The 20,782-nt window shown below is 43.1% G+C and overlaps 2 protein-coding genes across 3 annotated transcripts in view; both read left to right on the forward strand.

The window, feature by feature from the left end:
• The first annotated feature begins 740 nt into the window (after nt 1-740).
• On the forward strand, nt 741-1,974 carry LOC114095702 (eukaryotic initiation factor 4A-I-like). The gene is given in 2 exon segments (XM_071604440.1): nt 741-989; nt 992-1,974. Coding segments are annotated over 2 exon segments (1,170 nt in total). The 5' UTR covers nt 741-787; the 3' UTR covers nt 1,960-1,974.
• A 10,882-nt stretch (nt 1,975-12,856) lies between these two features.
• Nucleotides 12,857-20,782, forward strand: part of Gpt2 (glutamic--pyruvic transaminase 2) — a 37,346-nt gene continuing 29,420 nt past the window's right edge. Inside the window, exons 1-2 of one of the 2 annotated variants that reach the window (XM_027939067.2) lie at nt 12,857-12,943; nt 13,189-13,452. In XM_027939067.2, coding sequence (XP_027794868.1) covers nt 13,210-13,452 — 243 coding nt within the window. In that variant the 5' untranslated portion in view covers nt 12,857-12,943; nt 13,189-13,209. Of the gene's footprint in view, nt 13,453-20,782 lie in introns of both variants that reach the window. The other variant, XM_071605232.1, reaches the window with a different exon arrangement.

Raw genomic sequence — 20,782 nt, forward strand, 5'->3', positions numbered from 1 at the left:
ACAGGGACACAGCCACATCAATGTTTATAGTAGCACAATTCACAATAGCTAAACTGTGGAACCAACCCAGATACCCTTCAGTACATGAATGGATAGGAAAACTTTAGTATATATACACAATGGAACATTACTCAGCATTAAAAGAGAATAAAATCATGGCATTTGCGGTGAATGGATGAAGTTGGAGAAGATAATGCTAAGTGAAGTTAGCCAATCCCAAAAAACCAAAGGGTAAATGTTTTCTTTGATATGAGGATGCTGACTCATAATGAAGATGGAGTGGGGAGGAGCATGGGAGGAATGGAGGACGTTTAGATAGGGCAAAGGGAAGGGAGGGGGCAAGGGGGTAAGAATGACTGTGGAATGAATTAGACATCATTACCCTGAGTACATATATGAAGACACAAATGGTGTGAAAATACTTTGTGTACAACCAGTGACTTGAAAAATTGTGCTCTATATGTGTAATATGCAATGAATTCCATTTTGCCATCATGTATAAAAATCAGAATAACTAAATAATTTAATTAAAAAAAAAAGTCCATCAACAACTAAAATAAAATAAAAAATAGGGCTGGGGATATAGCTCAGTGGTAAAGTGCCCCTGGGTTCAATCCCTGGTACCAAAACAACAACAAGGGAGAAATTAAGACAAATGAAAGTGGAGGGAGGAGGAAGGAGAGAGTCAGAGGGTAGAAAATGGGTATTAAAACATAATTGGGGCTAGTTTCTAAGGATCATGTTTGCGAATCAGGATTCCTGATCCAGAGACAATGGCCCCGATGGAATGGAGCCCGAAGGTGTCATCGAGAGTAACTGGAATGAGATTGTTGACAGCTTTGATGACATGAATCTCTCCGAGTCCCTCCTCCGTGGCATCTACGCCTATGGTTTTGAGAAGCCCTCTGCCATCCAGCAGCGAGCCTTTCTTCCTTGTATCAAGGGTTATGATGTGATTGCTCAGGCCCAATCTGGGACTGGGAAAACAGCGCATTTGCCATATCAATTCTCCAGCAGATTGAATTAGATCTAAAGGCCACCCAAGCCTTGGTACTGGCACCCACTCAAGAATTGGCTCAGCAGATACAAAAGGTGGTCATGGCATTAGGAGATTACATGGGTGCCTCCTGTCATGCATGCATTGGGGGCACCAATGTGCGTGCTGAGGTGCAAAAGTTGCAGATGGAAGCTCCCCATATCATTGTGGGTACCCCTGGCCGCGTGTTTGATATGCTCAACCGGAGATACCTGTCTCCCAAATACATTAAGATGTTTGTATTGGATGAAACTGATGAAATGTTAAGCCGTGGATTCAAGGACCAGATCTACGACATATTCCAGAAGCTCAACAGCAATACCCAGGTGGTTTTGTTGTCAGCTACAATGCCTTCCGATGTGCTTGAGGTGACCAAGAAGTTCATGAGGGACCCCATTCGAATTCTTGTCAAGAAGGAAGAGTTGACCCTGGAGGGTATCCGCCAGTTCTACATCAACGCTGAACGAGAGGAGTGGAAGCTGGACACACTGTGTGACTTGTATGAAACCCTGACCATTACCCAGGCAGTGATCTTCATCAACACCCAAAGGAAGGTTGATTGGCTCACTGAGAGGATGCATGCCCGAGATTTTACTGTCTCTGCCATGCATGGAGACATGGACCAAAAGGAAAGAGATGTGATCATGAGGGAGTTCCGGTCTGGCTCTAGCAGAGTATTGATTACCACTGATTTACTGGCCAGAGGCATTGATGTGCAGCAAGTTTCTTTAGTCATCAACTATGACCTTCCCACCAATAGGGAAAACTACATCCACAGAATTGGTCGAGGTGGGCGTTTTGGCCGTAAGGGTGTGGCTATTAACATGGTGACAGAAGAAGACAAGAGGACTCTCTGAGACATCGAGACCTTCTACAACACCTTCATTGAAGAGATGTCCCTTAATGTTGCTGACCTCATCTGAGAGGGGCTGTCCTGCTACCTAGCTGCAGCCAGGGTTCACTCCTGGGGGCTAAGGAGCAGCTGGAAGGGGGAGGGAAGGGAGCCAAGGGATGGACATCTTGTCATTTCTTTTTCTTTTTCTTTGAATAAATGTCACTTTTTGAGGCAAAAGAAGGAACCATGAACATTTTAGACACCCTTTTCTTTGGGGTAGGCTCTTGCCCCAGGCGCTGTCTCCTCCCAGAAAACACTAATCCATGCCCCTAACCTAGTCACCTCCAAATCCCAGAGGCTCTCCCACCCCACTTGAATCCCAAATGATTCAAGGGGTTATAACGTCACAACCTCATTTGTTGGACCAGTCACAACCTCATTTGTTGGACCAAATCTGCGAGGAGAACCCCTAAGAGAGGTTGCCCAAGGGATTGTCCCCAGGTAGGAGGAGCAGGGGAGAGAAAATGATAGCCATTTTTACATTGTTTTGTATAGTATTTATTGATTCAGGAAACAAACATAAAATTCTGAATAAAATGACTTGGAAACTGCCAAAAAAAAATAATAATTGGGTAGAATACTTCTAATGTTTTGAAGCCCAGTATGGCAACTCTAATGTAGAATAATTCCTCATATATTTCAGAATAACTAGAGGAGAAGAGTCTGAGAGTTTCTAACACATAGAAATGAAAGTATTCGAGAAGATGGAAATGCTAATTATTCTAATTTGATCATTACACATTGTCTATGTACACTGAATTACAATATTGTACCCTAAAATATTACAATATTATATGTACATTTTAAAATATATTTTAAAATAAAAATTAAGAGCATTTCATAAATGAACAACAACAACCAAAAAAAGCAGTGGGAGTTCATTTTCACTAGATTTTCCCTATAAGAAATGACAAAAGGAGTCTTTCAAATAGAAATGAAATAGCACTAGATGGTAGCTTGAAGTCATATAGCAATATAAAGTTCTCTAGTATTTACTAGTGAAGGTTAAATACGTGAACAAATATGAAAACCAGTGTTACTATAATTTTGGTTTGTAATTACACTTATGGGTCAGTGAACAAACCAATGTTCTAGGAGGGTAGCATACCTACAAGGGGTACAGAAGTTCTTTGAACTTCCTTTTGAATACTTTGCTCTATTCCTCCCTTCCATGTGGCTGTTTCTAAGATGTGTCCTTTATAACATGAGTACAGTGTTTTCCTGAGTTCTGAGTCATTCTAGTGAATTATCAAAATTGGGGGACAAGTCATGGGAATGCCTCAGTTTTTAGTCAGCTATGAAGAAGTACTTAAAGTCTGGGGCTGTCAGTAGTGGCTGGTATCTAAAGTGGAGGGAGTCTGTCGGACTGAGACCATCTGTGAGTCTAAAGTTCAAATCTTGGGGCTGGGGATGTGGCTCAAGCGGTAGCGCACTCGCCTGGCATGCATGCGGCCCGGGTTCGATCCTCAGCACCACATACAAAGATGTTGTGTCCGCTGAAAACTAGAAAATAAATATTAAAAAAAAAAATAAAGTTCAAATCTTAGTTCTGCCATGCTAGCTTTGTGATCTTGATAAGTAGCCCAATCTCCACACATCGGTTTTCCTATATGTATAATGGGATAGTAGTATTAAATATGTTATGGAGTTGTTCTGAGTCATGTATGAGATGAAGTGCTTAGCTCAGTACTCAGCACATTAAAAATGTTCTATAAATCTTAGCTATAGGTTTAATGATATTATTATTTATCAAGAAAATTATGCCAGGCCATAGGTGCTAAATGAAAATAATAGATAAAATTCTAGATAAATATTTGTGCCTATTACTTTAATTGTACAATAGGAAATCTATTTCCTTTCTTAAAACACAGAGATGTTGCTGGATACAGTGGCAAATGCCTTCTAGCAATTTGGGATGTTGAAGCAAGAGGATTGCAAGTTTGAGGCTGGCTTTAGCAGCTTAGTAAGACCTTGTTTCCAAATAAACGAGAGTGCCCTGGGTTTAATCCCCAGTACTAAAACAAACAGAGAGGTGTCTGAAAAATGAATAAGAATTATAATTCAGAAAAAAAAATAAGAACTACAAAGCATAAGGGATTATATGGTATTGCACAATTATTTTTTTCTTTTAAGTTTGTAGCTCCCAAAACTGTTTTGTAAGCTTCTCTAGATGAAAGGTTCTGTGGCTTTATGAAGAAAATATCTGGAGAAACTCGACAAGTAAACCATTTGGAAATATTGATTTGAGCCATTGCTTAATATTTTATCTGTGTTTTAGGGCACTCAATAGTTGAAGTCACTGACTTTGCTGCTAAGGATTCTCTAGTAATCCCTTGGGCTGCTTTTGAAATATTTCCCAAATGTCCTTCATGGTAGAAGTAAAAGTTCAAGGGTCCTCATATTCCAGTAAGATGAAGAAACAAGAAATCAAGGAATGTAGAACAACAAACATGCCCTGAATAAGAGTTTATTTGATCATGAAGCTAATACAACTGTTCTTTCTCCTTTGTTCTTCTATCCCTTTCTGTTCTCATTCTTTAGTACCACCTGGATTTAGTGGAATTGGCGGCTAAGACCAAAATGTGTCTACTTCTGTTTGAAATAGTATCATTTTGGTGTAGTGTCTTTATTCAGTTTAGCTCTCCATGAATGACTGAAAGATTGAACATGTCAGTTCTTGCATATAGCTTAGCTTAGTATTACAAGTTTATCTTTAACCCACTTTGCATGTCATGCTGAAAGCTTACATACATTCTGGCTAACAGCTCACCTCAACTAATATTTGCTTATTACAGGGGCAATGATTTGCTTTGAAGCTACCCAGAGCAAGTGAGATCTCAATGAAATCCCCCTTGCACTCCCCTGATTAAGAAAACAAAATGATCTCATGTATAAAGAAAAAATATATAAGAAGCAAGAATGGGAGCTGGCTAATATGTGGCACAGAGAAAAAGCCAAAGCAAATACCTCCTAACACCCCAGAAATGGCTTCGTAATCATTTTTGAAACAAAAACATAAATATTCTGAGATTTACATTACTTACCTTTTTAAATTTTCTTGGATGATGCAGAAAATCTTTATTCATTTTTTTTTACTGTGGTAAAATATACATCGATTTATCTTTTTAACTATTCACCATTCACCTTCTTTTATTAGAGATTTTCTATTATATTAGGTCAAGGATAAATCGTTAAATTCATCCATTCAACATAGTTACTAGGATTCTCTTCTTTCACCGATGCATTATAATAATACAAAACAGAGGGATTCATTATGCCATATTGATCAATCTCATTCCCTAGGACCTTCCTTTTCCCTCCTCTTTCCTCCCCTTCCTCCCTCTGATCTGCTTGCTCTACTCTACTGATCTCTTTTCTATTCTTCTATTCTTCTTCTTCTTCTTCTTACTATTTTAATTAGTGCATTATACGAATATATATATGTATAGATACAGATAGGTAGATGATTCATTGTGGTGTATTCATACCTGGACATAGCATAATTTAGAAGATTTCATTCCCTAGTACTTACCCATGCCCTCCTGTCCTCCCTCCCTTTATCCCCTTTGTGGATTCTTTTTTTAAAAATTTTATTATTATTATTATTATTTAGTTGTAGATAGACACAATGTCTTTATTTTATTTTTATGTGGTGCTGAGGATCGAACCCAGGGACTTGCACATGCTAAGTGAGTGCTCTACCACTGAGCCACAACCCCATCCCCTCTTTGTCGATTCTATTGGTCTCTCTCTTATTTTTGTGACATTCCTTTTTTATTCCTTCTCTCTCTCTCTCTCTCTCTCTCTCTCTCTCTCTCTCTCTCTCTCTCTCTGTGCGTGTGGGCACGCGCACGTCTCTTCTACTTGATCCTGACTTTCTGAGTCTGGCTTATTTCACTTAGCATGATGCTCTCCAGTTCTATTCATTTACCAGCAACATTTTAACTATTTTTAAGTGTACAGCTCTGTGACCTTAAGCATATTCATGGATTGTGCAACCATTACCACCATTCATCTCAAGAACTTATTCATTGTCCCAAGCTGAAACTATGAACCCGTTAAACAAATGTCCTCATTCTCCTCCACTCAGCCCTCAGTAATCTCTACTCTTGTTTTGCCTTTATAAATAATTTTCTTATTCTGGATATTTTACAAGTGGAACCATATAATTTTTGTTCTTTTGTGTCTGGCTTCTCACTTAAAATAATGTCTTTAAGTTTCATCTAGTTGTAGCATGTATCAGAATTTCTGTCTTTTTTTAAGGCTGATTTTTTTCCACATATTTTTAATTGGTGTATTATAGTTGTACATAATGATAAGAATTGTTGTTACATATTTGTACATGCATAAATATAACAATATAATTGGCCAATATCACTCCTCAGCACTTTCCCCTTCCCTCACCACCTTCCATCCTTAAGGCCACTTAATATTCCATTGTATATGTATACATTTTTGTTTCTCCATTCATCTCTTTTGGCTATTGTGAATAATGTTGCTATGAACATAGATATGCAAATACCTGTTCATGACCGGGCTTTCAATTCTTTTATTTATATATATTCAGAAATGAAATTTCTAGATCATATGATCATCTTATGTTTATTTTTATACATTTGTTTTTATTAATCATTATCTTAAAATTGATTATTTCTTAAAACTGAAAATACATTAAGCAAAAAGAAAAATTACTCATCAACAATCCTACCACTTAAAGAAAAGTGCCATTAACAATGGAGTGTTTCTCCTTTCTAATCCTTCAATAAGGAAATTTTAAACTATCATCTCTAATCCTCTCAGCAATCCTCAGACGCAGGTCTCGCTGTCAACCTTATTGGCAAGTGGAAAAACAGGCTCAGTGAGTAGAGGGTGCAACTGTGACTGAGGGAGTCAGTTGGTTTGAAAGCACAGGCTGTAATGTTTTCAAACTTCTCAGAAGAGCCCATAACTCAGAAATCAGGCATAAATACAGGAAATTCTGTTGAGGAGGAGGAGGGTGCTAAGGCCAAAAAGGGAGATAGCACTGGCTCAGTATCGTATATAGGATTAGTGACAAATTTTGAACCAGAATTCAGACCTCCCTGATGTGGTCTTTTTCCAGCATGGAATGACTAGCCAGATCCTAGCCAGGTCCTGCAACTATTGTTTTCAAACTTTAGAGCACATCAAAATCTTGATTAAAGGAAAATTCCTGGAATATCAGAACCAGCACATCTGCAATGTTCTAGAATTTGCATTTTTAAGTAAACACTCAGGTGATCCTTTAGACAACACTAGATTCACTCCTCTAGTCTGTAAACCAAGGCATTTGATTATTGAGAGCACTATATCCTACTGAACTCCTCAAATGTCCTTGGGAACAGGGGACTCAGAATTTCCTTTCAAAGAATCCAGCACTCAAAGATACCAAACATATCTATCCCCAGCATGATTTGACATTCTGAGATGCTATTAATTCCACCTTGCAGCCACACAGTACCTGTCCTTTCTTCCTGAAAAACCCTCTCTGTAATACACTGTGGTTACTTATTTTTTTGTTTGTTCTTTACAGTTATACATGACAGTAAGAATGTATTTTGACATATCATACATACATGAAGCATAACTTCCAATTTTTGTGGTTGTACATGATGTAGAGTTACACCAGTCATATTCATATATGAACAAAGGAAAGTTATGTCTGATTCATTCTACTGTCTTTCCTATTCCCAATATCCCTCCCTTTCCTTCATTCCCCTTTGTCTAATTCAATGAATTTCTATTCTTCCCTTTCTACCTACTCTTATTGTGTGTTAACATCCACATATCAGAGAGAACATTTGGGTTTTGTTTTGGGGGGATTGGCTTATTTCACTTAGCATGATAGTCTCCAGTTCCATCCATTTACCAGCACATTCCCTAATTTCATTCTTCTTTATGGTTGAATATTATTCCATTTTGTATATGTATTACATTTTCTTTATCCATTAATCTATTGAAGGGCACGATAGCTTAGCTATTGTGAATTGAGCTGCTATATGGCCATGTTGCTATAGTATGCTGATTTTAAGTCCTCTGAGTATTTGACAAGAAGTGGGATAACTGTGTCAAATAGTGGTTCCATTCAAGGTTTTCTGAGGAATCTCCATACTGATTTCCAAAGTGGTTGCACCAATTTGCGGTTCCTCTGTGGTTACTTATGAATGGCACTCACTGCCTCCAAGGACAGTCTAGTCTGCACCTTGCCCCACCCATCTCCTGCTGGACTGCAAATATCTCAAGAGCATGGGCCTTGTACAATCTAGTTCCTCATTCATTCAACAAAAATTTTCTGAGAATGTATGTGCCAGGTAATACACCAAGTGCTAGGGATGTAGAAGAGCCTATATTCACTTCCCATCTCTTTCTTCTGTGGCCAATGTCAGACCTTGATGCCACAGTTTATGTTCCTGAACCCTCCATTACTCCCTCCATTTCATCCTCATGCAACAGAATTTAAAACATGAATCTTATCATGCCATTCCTCTTTAAGCCTTCCACAGGCTTCCAATCACTGTTTGCCCCACAATCAGCTTGGCCTTCTTAGAGTTCCTTAGACCTCTAACTCTTTAGTGGTCCCTGTCCTAGGAAGCTAACCATCTCACCACTGACAATGAGATGGGTTATGAAGTATAAGATGAATGTTAGGGGTCAACTCCTGCAAGAAAAAGTAGGAGGAAGCAGGGTGAGAAAAGAAAGAAAACCGGTGACTCAGGCATGGCAAAGCCTCAGCCAAGCTGCTTGGGAAAGCCCAGAAGCAATGGAAATGATTGGATCCTTCTACCCTGCCTTGCTCAGGGACCTGGTGTTTGCCTCTCCAGTTAGGACATGACTGCAACCTTAGGCAAGCCATATTTCCATGTTTACCACCACTGATACTGCTCTCCCTTATTATCCTTAGGAAAGTTCACAGGTCACTTAATCTGAAAAGAGATCTGAGACCTCTGAACTCTCATAAAATGCCATCCTTCTTCTCCCCAGCAGTTACCACAGTTTGTATTATCATATTTGTGTGTGTGTGTATGAGAGAGAGAGAGAGCGAGAGAGAGAGAGAGAGAGAGAGAGAGATGATCTGCTTTTGCTAAAAAATTTGGTTTCATGCAGGCAGGGACAGTCTGTTTGACTTATGGATGTCCCAAAACTTAGCCCAGTACCTGGCACATAAATGCTTAATAAAAACTTGTTGAATTAAGGAATGAAGACAGTATCATGTTTTGCAAACACATAACTATTCCAATTGCATGGACAGTGTTTGCTGTATATTGAAGCTCTCATCCAGCTAACGGGGAGGGCATTTCCTGATCATTAAATCAGGTTTTATCTCTAATAATTATTTAGGAGGCTACTCCTACTCCACCCCCACCTGATTTACAGAGCAAAATAAAAGCAAAGTTTATGCTGGGCGCAGTGGTGCACACCTGTAATCCCAGCGGCTTGGGAGGCTGAGACAGCAGGATCAAAGCCAGCCTCAGCAACTTAGCAAGACGCTAAGCAAGTCAGTGAGACCCTGTCTCTAAGTAAAATAAAAAGTAGGGCTGGGGATGTGGCTCAGTGGTTGAGTGCCCCTGAGTTCAATTCCCAGAACCCCCTCCCCCACAAAAAAAGCAAAATTTATGCTATTACCACTATCATCACAATAGCAAAATTACTATCCAGAAACTGTGTGTGTGTACTGGGAATTGAACCCAGATTCTCAAATCTTGTTAGTCAAGCACTCTACCACTGAGCTGCATCCCCATATATTCCCAACTTTTTATTTATTCATTTTAATTTTGAGATAAGATTTTGCTAAATTGCCCTGGCTGACTGGGAACTTGTGATCCACCTGCCTCAGTCTCTCATGTAGCTGGGATTACAGGTGTGGACAACTATGCCTGACTCCAGTCAATTTTAAAAGCTCAGTGGCAATGGGCAATTCAAATTTCAAAACTCAGAGAGCTATGTAAGACTGGGCCTTGTGTGTAGGAGCTGTAGCATTGGGTTAGGAAGCACAATTCTTACTCTACATTTAACTGTGCCTCTTCAATAAGTTGTGTAACCTCTCTGAGCCTCTGTAAAGTGGAAATAACACTGCCTGCCTTTTCGGGCAAGAAATTGTTTTGCAAATTGTAAAGTATGGTTCAGGAGAGAACAAGGGAGCTTTCTTATGCAATCTCGGAAAGGCACGTGTCACAGGACATGTTAGGGACAATAACTACTTGTTTTTTACAATGATGACGTGGGGAACCCACGTAAGTAGGCCATGAGCTGTGTGTTATTTTTCCCAGTTGTGCAAATGGATTTGTGTTCACCTCTCTAAGCCCTCCTCCCAGTTCTCCTGTTCATACTGATTAGGGGCAGAGAGAACAGGAACACTGCACTGAATCACAGGTGGACAGCAAGAGACTGCATTTGCATCATATAGGGATCACAGTTAAGCATGCTTTGGAGGTGGAGGAGTGTGTTTCTGTGACTCTTCTACTGGGCACAGTGGGTGATGACGTTGAAGGGAGCAGAGTCCTCAGAAGGAGCTAAGTTCACCGTGGAAACAATTTTTACCTGGAGGCTAAATACCTGGCCATGAGACAAAGCCTGGGAAGGAGACAGTGTAAACACAAGTGTTGGGGGTGGAACTAGGTAGATTAGAAGCCCAAACAACTTTTCAGGGCCCTGGGTAGATTAAACCAGTTTGCTAACATAGGGATGCTGAGAGTATCTTTGGTTTCTGTTGTTCTCCCCAACCAACTTCCCCTTTATTGGTAATCAATCTATTTAATCAAAGTACATGGCATTCTGTTGACAAGGATGAATAAGAATGACTCACAGCATTATGGGCCAAGCTTTGATTTTCACAAAGTTACCCCCTTGAACTTTCTGTACAGGTGCATGAGGTTGATGTTGCTATACTCATTTTATACAGGTGGAGATTTGACTTAAAAAGACTAAGTAACATGCTCAAAGTCAGATCAAGAGTTAAGTGGCTGTGTACAGCTATATCCAAACTCAGATTTCCTGCTACTCTGTCCCCTACATTGTTGGGTTATTAAGTGCCCCCTGCCTTCAACTTTTACAAACCTAATGTGAATGTGTGCTTGTTGGGGTGTTGGAGTTCTGAGCTGTTTTTCTGACTGAAAACACCTAGATTTACAGAATTTCCAAGATAGAGTTACTGAAATCTCCATCCTTGCAGGACATGGTGGTGAACACTACTTTGTAATTCTAGTGGAGGCTGAGGCAGTAGGATCACGAGTTCAAAGGCAGACTCAGCAAAAGCAAGGCACTAAGCAACTCAGTGAGACCCTCTCTGAATAAAATACAAAATGGCAGTTGGAGTACCCAAGTTCAATCTCCAGTGAGCTCGGTCCTTGTCCCTGATGCCAATTCATGCCAATTCAATAATGAGGACATGGTTTTGAGAAAAGAAAAAAGGTTTATTGCTTTGTTAGCAAAGGAGAAGCTTGGGGACTCCAGTCCCAGAGGTGGTGATTCTGCCCATAAAGGGAAAAAGAGAGTTTTAAAAGAAGCTAGTCAAAGACTACAGCCCAAGTGTGTCCTAATGGGGTGCTGAAATTCACTTGTTAATTTAGGAGATAGTCACTTTTTAGATCTTCTGGGCCATCTCCTTCCTTTGGTGGCTATGTACTCAAAGACAGATAATTTGGCCTAGGATGGGAAAAGGTAATCTTGTTCCCTGGGTCCCAGGTTAGGCAGTGGGCAAGGAGGACAGGGAGAAGAGGAAAAAAAAAAAAAAAAAAAAAACATGTTCATTTTAAAATAAGCCTCAGAGGCAGAGCAACAAGGGCTATATTCAAAGCATGAGGTGGACCACTGTTACAACAGAAGGGACCAAAGAAGCCATTTATTCTAATTTGTTTTACAGATGTGGATCTGAGGCCAGGAAAAGGAAGTGACTGCTCCCCATCCTCTCTGCAGATTTTGGTGTCTCAATTATAACCAACGTATTTCATTTCCACTCTTTGCATATCCTATACTACCACCTAGTCTTGTCTTACACTTGCTTTAGGTGAGCCAGGGAGCCTTTCGCGTGAGAGATACCTTTTTCCAAAAATAATAGCCACCCTGTGCTGAGCATTCATTCTTCAACAACTGAGTGCCTACAATGAGCCAGAAACAATTAGAGATGCTGTCAGTACGATGGACAAGAAAAACACTGCTCCTGTCCTTCTGGAACTTTCACGGTTAATTTGGGGTAAGGATGGGGCTAAAGACCATAAACCAGTGAAAAGTATCTAGATAATTTTAGATGCTAGCAAGAAACCAAATTGGGAGTAATGGAGGTGGGGGAGGGCTTCAGACAGAGTGGTCAGGAAAAGCCTTGCCACCTGGTCTAAGAGTTCTGTAATCCTCACAACCCTTAGGTGTTTTGCTGACAAGGGAACTGACATTGAGAAGGGGTCGGGGAGGTATGATCAAGTTCCTGGCGCCTAACCCCCACTTCCTACCAGCCGCTGTTCAGAGGCCAGTGGCACCGTAAGGCCTTGGATGATGAAACTCGGGGTGAAGACTGCACCATCTCGCAGCCGGTGACCTGGCAGGTGTTGGAAGATGAGGGTGGAGGGTGCCGGGATACATCTCCAGAGGGAAGCTGCGAATAGCTCTAAATTCTCAAAAGCGGCAAAAAAGAAAAAGAGTCTGGGGTCAGTACCCGCCCTGCCCCTGCTGGGTCCCCTCTGGGTTCTTTATCCCCTCTGCCGAGACAAAGAGCCCGCCCAGCCCGGGGTAGAGCCAGACCGTCACTCCCGCCTACTGCCCGGCCCCCGTCCGGGCCGGCGCGAAGCACCAACGGACTTGTAGTTCTTCTAGCTCTTTACAGCTGCTTCAAAATGGTCAAAAGAACTACAAGACCCAGGAGCCAACGCGCAGGCCCAAGGCGGAGTCGTCGGTGGTGGGTGTGCGAGCGCAGGAGGCCGGGCTGTGCGGGCGCCAGGCGTGGGGATGCGGTTGCGGGAGCCGGAGCCCGGGAACACTCCAGGCGCGCGCGTTAGCCCGGCGCGGTGAGGGGCGGCGAGGCGGCGACAGGAACGTTACATGCACGCATTGGGCACAGCCTGTGCCAAACCCTGTTGTGCAGCGATTTGGCACTGCAGGCGTGGTGGAGGGTCCCAGTCACTGGGCGATGGGTCCTTAGCCCTGGTGCTAGGCTGGCACTGCTCGCAGAAAGAGCCCTGAGCTAGGCTTGTGAGGGGGACGGTGTCCGCCTTGGGCCGTGAGCGACGTGTTTGTTCTTTTTTGTTCCAAGGCTTCCTTCAGTAAGCGAGCTATGCAGCGGGCGGCAGCGCTGGTCCGACGGGGCTGCAGCCCCCGGACCCCGGGCCCTTGGGGCCGTAGTCAGAGCAGCGCGGCCGCTGAGGCCTCCGCGGTGCTCAAGGTGCGGCCAGAGCGCAGCCCGCGCGAACGCATCCTCACACTGGAGTCCATGAACCCGCAGGTGAAGGCGGTGGAGTACGCGGTGCGGGGACCCATCGTGCTCAAGGCTGGCGAGATCGAGCTGGAGCTGCAGCGGGTGAGCTCGGGCGCCAGGGCTTGGGGGAACCCTGGCAGATTAGGGGGCGTTGATGGAGGCATGGGCTGCAGCAGCCCTGCTGAGGTTCTCCCGCCGGACTTCCTCCCACCCGCATGTCCAACTCCTTCGATTTGCCAAGCTTAGCTACAACAAGAGAATGCCCTCCTTCCATCCCCTCACCCACTAATGCCTGGTACCTGGCACAAAATAAGGCCTTCAAATACGGTTCACTTGTTGAATTGTGTTCAATTATTGAGCGGCCCATATTGCCAGGCACTGCGTGTTCCATATGTGTCCCGCCCGTGTGGAATCAAGATCCAACAAGCGAATAAAGAAATGGGAGTTTCAGATAGTGAATAAGTGCTTCGAAGAAAGTAAAATGGGTTACTGGATGGGTGATAAATGAGAGGGAGACTGGAAGGAGAGTTTGTTCTTGGGAGATTTTTTTCTCTCTTTGAGGCCTGTTGGACCTTTGCCAATCATAATTCCCTAACAAGAGAGGAGGTGTGGAGGAGTGTCAGCAGAATTCCTTCTTGTTGGTCAGAACCTTGACTTCTCTGAGAACAGTCACCAACTGTGGGGAGTCTTGAGAGTTGGACCTTAATAAGGTGGCCCTGGGATTTTCTTCATCCTGATGGCTGAGTGGGATCTTGGCTTGAATTCATAGCTGCTGTGTTCATTGACCACACAGCCAGGAGTGATTTCACCTCCCCACAGCCAGGGTAGCTGGGGTAGATGTGTGAGATGCCCTTGTAGTCCTAACCTGGGTGGAAATCAGTAGGCAGAGTCAAGAGGGGTTATCTAAAAAAGGAAACATTCCTCAGGTTCCTATGAAATAGTCATCCAGCTGCTTGCTCAAGATAGCTCTGACCCAGAATGTACTTGGAATAGAGTTCTTTGATTTCGCTTTCATAGATGCCACATCTCTGTGTCTCCAGGGCAAAATGGTCAGGTAGTTTCCTTGAATACATGAGAGGAGGTCTGGCAGGAGGGGGTGGGCAATGACTCTTGCTCCTATTCCCATGGGGACTTTGGAAGTTTGATGAACTCATGGCCTGCTGAGCCCTCACTGGGACACCCAATTCTGCTGACTCAAAACAGTGAGCTGGACAAGTCAGAGTCCAGTGTCTCCTGCCCACTCCTTGCAGGGCTAAGTTTAAAGTAGTTTGGTCTGGAGAAGGCCAGCTCCATTTCTGTGCCTCCCTAGTCCAGTGCAGATACCTGGCCAGCTGCATCTGGCCTTCCTTGAGGCAACAGTCACCTTGCTAAAACAAAGCTAGAGTTAAAGTGTTCCCGATTTATCACATTACAGCTGATCTCTTTGGTTCCAGAGCTGGGAGGGGTTCCAGGAATTATACCTTTTGCTAAACAGCAACTTCTGTGTTGGCTCCCATTGAATATGAGGCTGACGAGGACAGAGGAGGGCACTGTCTTTGCTCTCAGGGAGCTGACTACCATATTGTTCCCTCAGTCTACCCTCCCCCTATTCATTAAAGATTGGTGGGGTTTTTTTCAGCCAACAGAGAAAATGTGAGAGCATTCCAAGTGGGAGCAGTGCTTTGAGAGAAGGCAGAAGGTTGGGAAGTTGGGCCTTTGGGGAAGGGGGCTGGTGCTCTTAGTTGAGCTCTGTCTGGCAGAGGGAAAAGGTAGACTGGAGTCTGTGTGCTTGGATTCTCTGGTGCCTTTTGGTGGGTCATAGGGAGCCAGGAAAGGCTTGTAGCAGGGATGTAGCTCAATGATTATAGGTGGGCAAATTTCTTGGTTATTGGTCCAGAGGTCTTCTCTGATTTCTGAGACAGGTACTCCTACCTCTGAGTTAGTTAAGAGTGTCTTTATTTTCATCTACATACTCTGGTACTTTCATTCAAGCTTGTTCCTTTTTGTTCTCTTCTTGCTTCACTAAGTTTCAGTTGCTTAGGTGTTGAAGGTATAGCCCCAGCCTAGTCATTATATCCTCACTTAAACCTTTTGTTGCCCAATAAAGTGATACATGCCTATAATCCCAGTGATTTGGGAGGCTGAAGCAGGAGGATGGCAAGTCTGAGACTAGCCTCAGCAACTTAGAGAGATCCTATCTCAAACAATAAAAAGGACTGGGAATGTAGCTTAGTAGTAAAGTGCCCCTGGGTTTAATCCCTGGGACTGAAAGAAAGGAAGGAAGGAAGGAAGAAAGAAAGAAAGAAAGAAAGAAACTTTTGTTCTTGAGAAATAGCCCCTCTTCACTGTGCCAGTTTAAACATTGCCCCTTCTGAGAGAGCCATGTTTCTGTCAGTCATTTGTTGAATTTATTTTTTGGCTTCCCTTGACTTCGCACAGTTTTTGTTTTTCTACTTCTGTTTTGAACTATAATGGTCAAAGTTGGACTAGTATTATGTGGGGTTTTATTTGGCAAGAGATGGGATGGGCCAGGACTTATAGGACTTGGGGTGAATCCTATATCCTCTTTGGACCTCAGTTTCCCTAGTTTATAAAAGGAGAGAAGTAACCTGGCCAGCTTAGGGTTTCCTGCCCTGTTTTGTACTTCTGAACATGTTCTGGGAGATCTGTGATGACCCCTGCTTGGTAGCAGGGCTTTTATGCTATGGAATAATTTCACCAGGTGCTCTGCAAACAGTACAGGCTATTTGGCTAGACACGTGGCTTTGGTGTTTGACTTTGGGGTGGCTGGCAGGACTTTTTGCTTCTCTGACAGGAGAGCTTGAAGGAAGAGGGGAGGTGGCTGAGGGTGTGAAAGGGGCCATTCTCTTCTAGCCCAGGCTGTTTACTCTACTCTCAGGGAGGCCCTGTTTTTTTTTTCCTGCCAGCAACTCAGGGCAGCAAACCAGTCTTAACTTTTCAGATCCTGGTCTTCACTGGGATCAGCACTTAAAAATAAGCTGCAATTAGTAGGAGTTTTGAAAAGATGTTACAGTTCCTCAACCTACTCTTTTTTCCTTTGCTTTATCGGGCGGGGGTTGTGGGTTGGCACAAGTGGAGACAGAGGAATGGTGTTACTTTTTCTAACAGTAAAAGTACACACAAACTGGGCACAGTAGTGTGCTTCTATATATAGTTTAGCTACTTGGGAGGCTGAGGCAGGAGAATCACTTGGGCCCTGGTGTTTGAGGCCAGCCTGGGCAATATAGTGAGACTCATCTCAAAAAACAAAAAAGCTGAGTGTGGTGGCTACATCTGTAATCCCAATGACTCAGGAGGCTGAGGCAGCAGAATCACAAGTTTGAGGCCAACTTGGGCAGTTTTGCAAGACCCTGTCTCAAAATGAAAAATAATGATGTAGTTCAGTTGTAGAGCGCCCCTGGGTTCAATCCCCAGTACTGCAAAAAAAAAAAAAAAAAAAAAAAAGAAAGAAAAAGAGAGAGAGTACACATAGTTAGGGCAAAACATTCAGAAATAGAGAAAACTGATTGCTATTGTTAACATCAGTCTGTGTTGCATCTAAACAGAGATAAAAGCAGGGAGTTGTAGCATATGGCTGTAGTTAGCTAAGAACTAAGATTGGTAACCCCGGGTGTGCTAAGCACGGGTGGTGAAATCTTGCTAGTCATTGTCCTACTTTAAAATAAGGAAAATTAATAATAAAGGACTTGTAGGCTTCCAACAAGATGAACCCTCCAGTTGTCACCCTGCCCAGGTTACCAAGGACCTATATCTCAGGCTCTGCCTTTAGGTGCTGTAGGCCTTAGGCAAGTCATTTAGAGCATATTGGCCTCAGTTTACTCTTCTACAAAATGAGGCCAATTGATTTCATCCAAAAACTAGTTTGTAGAGTTAGTGATAATGCCATTTAGAACTACTAAGAGTCTCTGTTTTCGACCTAGAGTGGCCTAAGCCTATAGTCCCAAGCTACTGGGGAGGCTGAGATGGAGACTCCATATCCAAAAGAAAAAGAAAAAGGACTGTTCTCAAACCAATGAGAGTTTCTTGGGAATAGAAAGTACAGAGGCTCAAATAAGTATGGTAGTGCATACCTATAATCTCAGCAATTTAGGAGACAGGGGCAGGAGGATCTCAGGTTTGAGGCCAGCCTGTACAATTCAGCAAGACCTTGTCTCAACATAAAAAATAAAAAGGACTGGGGATGTAGCTCAGTGGTTAGTGCTAAAGCCCCTGGATTCAATCCTTAGTACCCTTCCCCCGACACACAAAAAAAGTGCTCATTGTCCCGCTTCGCTCTCCTACCTCCTAAATCCCTCTGGATCTGGGAACATACTCTGTAGGGCTTACTTTTTCTAGACTTGCTGTCATGAATGATCCTGTTTGAAATAAGGTTTCATCCCTGCTTCTGCCTTATAAATCTTGGTTGTCCCACAGACCCACAGAGTTCAGGGACCTACATCCAGCTTTCCCTGCTTTAGTTGTTAGGAAACTTGGCCCTAGGAGCTCTCACCTAATCTCTCAGTCACAGGCATGAACAGCTGCTCTTCCATCTTCACTTGTTTTTTCATGTAGGGGTTAAACTTTGTGCTGAGCTACGGCTTTCTCTGTGAAATGCACCTGTGGGTTATAATTGGAGATTGTCTCTGGAGCTCTCTGCAGGACTGCCCCAGTCCCATGTGCTTGTTGTTCATTTGGGGTCAGGAGGCATGGGGTCTTTTAATACAGGTTTCTGGGGCCTGGCACGGCCTCTCTCCTACCTACTGTATTCCTTCCTTTTACCCACTTCTTATTCTTCACTTCCTGTCACTCCAGCCTGGGTGATTCATAAGTATTTGTTTGCCCCTTCTCCCTTGCTGTGTTAGGAATGTTTGTTGAACAAAAGGGAGGTTCTTTGGAGAGTAATTGTCCATATTTTCATTATACATTCATTTATTGATAGATACTTAGGTTGGTATCATATTTTGACTACTGAGAATAATGCTGCAGTCAAAATAAAAGTGCACATCTCTTCAAGATACTGAATTCATTTCTTTTCGCTAGGTACCCCAAAGTGGGATTGCAATGTCATGTGGTAGTTCTATTTTTTTTTTTTTACTTATTGAGGACCCTCCATATAGTTTTCTGTGATGGAAAACCAGTTTATATTTCCTACCACCAGTGTATGAGGCTCATCTTTTCTCCACACCCTTGCCATTACTTATCTTTTCTCTTTTTAATAATAGCCATCGTAACAGGCATGAGTTTATCAACAGGCATGAGTTGATCTCTCATTGTGGTTTTGATTTGCATTTATTTATTTATTTATTTTAAAGAGAGAGTGGAGAGAGAGAGAGAGAATTTTTTTTTTTAATATTTATTTTTTTTTAGCTTTTTCGGTGGACACAAAATCTTTGTTTGTATGTGGTGCTGAGGATCGAACCCGGGCCGCACGCATGCCAGACGAGCGCGCTACCGCTTGAGCCACATCCTCAGCCCTTGATTTGCATTTAATTAGTTATGTTGAATACCTTTTTCATATGCTTGTTAGCAATTTTTATGTCTTTGGAAAAATATTCTGATCATTTGTCCATTTTTAAATCAGCTTTATTTATTTATTTGCTGTTGAGTTGGAGTTTCTTATGTATTTTAGATATTAACGCCTTCTCAGATATGGTTTGCAAATAATAGTGTTCTGTAGGTTGCCTTTTCATTTTGTTGATTATTTGCTTTGCTGGGCTTTGTGCCTCATAGAATCAGTAGTACTTTCAGTGGTACTAGGCTGATTGGCTGCAAAGGACAATGATAAATCTTGTTTTCTTCTCCCCACTGGAATATGCCATTCCCTCAGAGCATGGGGGACCTAATTCCTGATCCTTACCTGAGCCAAAGTGGTGAGGAAGGAGCCCTACCTAGGTAGGACCTTCTATCAGTGCCACATAGAGAGGCAGTTCTGGGTGGGATGCAGGGTGGATTAGACAAGTAGATTAGACAGGAAGGCTCTAGAATTCTTCAGGCAGAAATGAGAGTTCTACATGCTTTAGTCCCTCTGACCTGGCCCCGGGCACTAGGCTGCAGTGATGTCACCATTGGGTGTATTTACCAGGCCTATGTGAGTCACTGTAGACAGGAGTCTGCTCATTGCTCCCTGATACTTCCCAAATCATATAGGCCTTGTGTGCCCAGACGCAGGAGTTGGCCCAGAACAGTCCTGTCTATGGTTGTTCTTGACCGGGTAGGCTGGTCCCCTTGTCCATTCAAGGAAGCCAGTTTCCTGTCTCCCAGCTCATCCATCATGGTAAAGCATCCAGGGTCTGTGGACACTAAGACCCAAGAAAAGAGATGCTCAATGTTCCCAGGCTTCATGTTGCCAGGCCCTGAATTGGCTGAGCAGTGCCAGTGGGAGGGCACAGGAAAGGAACATCTAGGGCTCTGTTCCAGGCGTTATTCTCTCCCTGTATTGGGCTGGCCTGGGGCCCAGGTCTTGCAGCTGTGTGTTGGTTCCTGGCCCTCACAACTATGACGGATTTATTCTTTAACTAAGAATGGGCTGTGCCCACACCATAGAAATCACCTGTGTTCAGCCTGGGGGCTGTGGTGATTCAGTCAGACTGACTGAGGCCCCAGTGCCAGGGGGTGGGTTGGTTCTGCTCTTTTGCACAGAGTGACTTGAGTAGCTACTTGGCTCCTGGGGCCACATGTCCAGAGCCTGAGACTCTCCACCAGACTGCTTTCACTGCAGTCTCTCGCTGGTGCAGTGGGTGGTGCTGCCACCCGCCTTGGCTCCCCAGACACATTGGCTGCTTCTTAGTGTCCTAGGAATCTTTCTCCATTTTGGCCAGCCTTTAAGAACTTGGTGGGAGGGGCACAAGAGACTTAGAAGTTCCCCTTTCCCCCCATATACCTAGCTTTTAGAGATGTGGCCTTATTTATGAAGCTCCAAGACCATATCTGAGGTGCCTTCCTTAGCCTGCCATGCCCTCTTGTTTTGAGGTGGCAGGTTAAGCCAGGAAAACTTGTTTGGCAGCTGCTTTGATCTTAAACCCAGTGTTTTTTACTTAAGGTGTATATTACTGATTTTATTTTTATTTATTTATTTTGGTACTGGAAATTAACCACAGATGCTTTACCACTGAGCTTACCCCAGCCTTTTTTCTTTTGAGACAGGGTCTTGCTAAGTTTCCAAGGCCAGCCTGGAACTTGGAATCCTCCTGCCTTAGTCTCCTGAGTAGCTGGGATTACAGGCTACCGTGCCTGGCTATATTACTGATTCTAAAAAAGCAGTTTTCTGAAGTTGCTTATATTTAAGCATTGTGTGAAATGGAGAAAAAAAGTGTAAAATCATGGAATTGTATCTTTAAAGTTTGTATTTGGGGTACCTTATGGACAATTAGAAATGGGAAAGGGGCCAGACCTTCCCACCAAGATTACTCTTTGATACTGCTACCTTCTTGCTTGGTCCTTCTTCCTCTTCCCT

The sequence above is a fragment of the Marmota flaviventris genome, chromosome 18, assembly GCF_047511675.1.
Source record: "Marmota flaviventris isolate mMarFla1 chromosome 18, mMarFla1.hap1, whole genome shotgun sequence".
NCBI classification, from domain to species: Eukaryota; Metazoa; Chordata; class Mammalia; order Rodentia; family Sciuridae; genus Marmota; species Marmota flaviventris.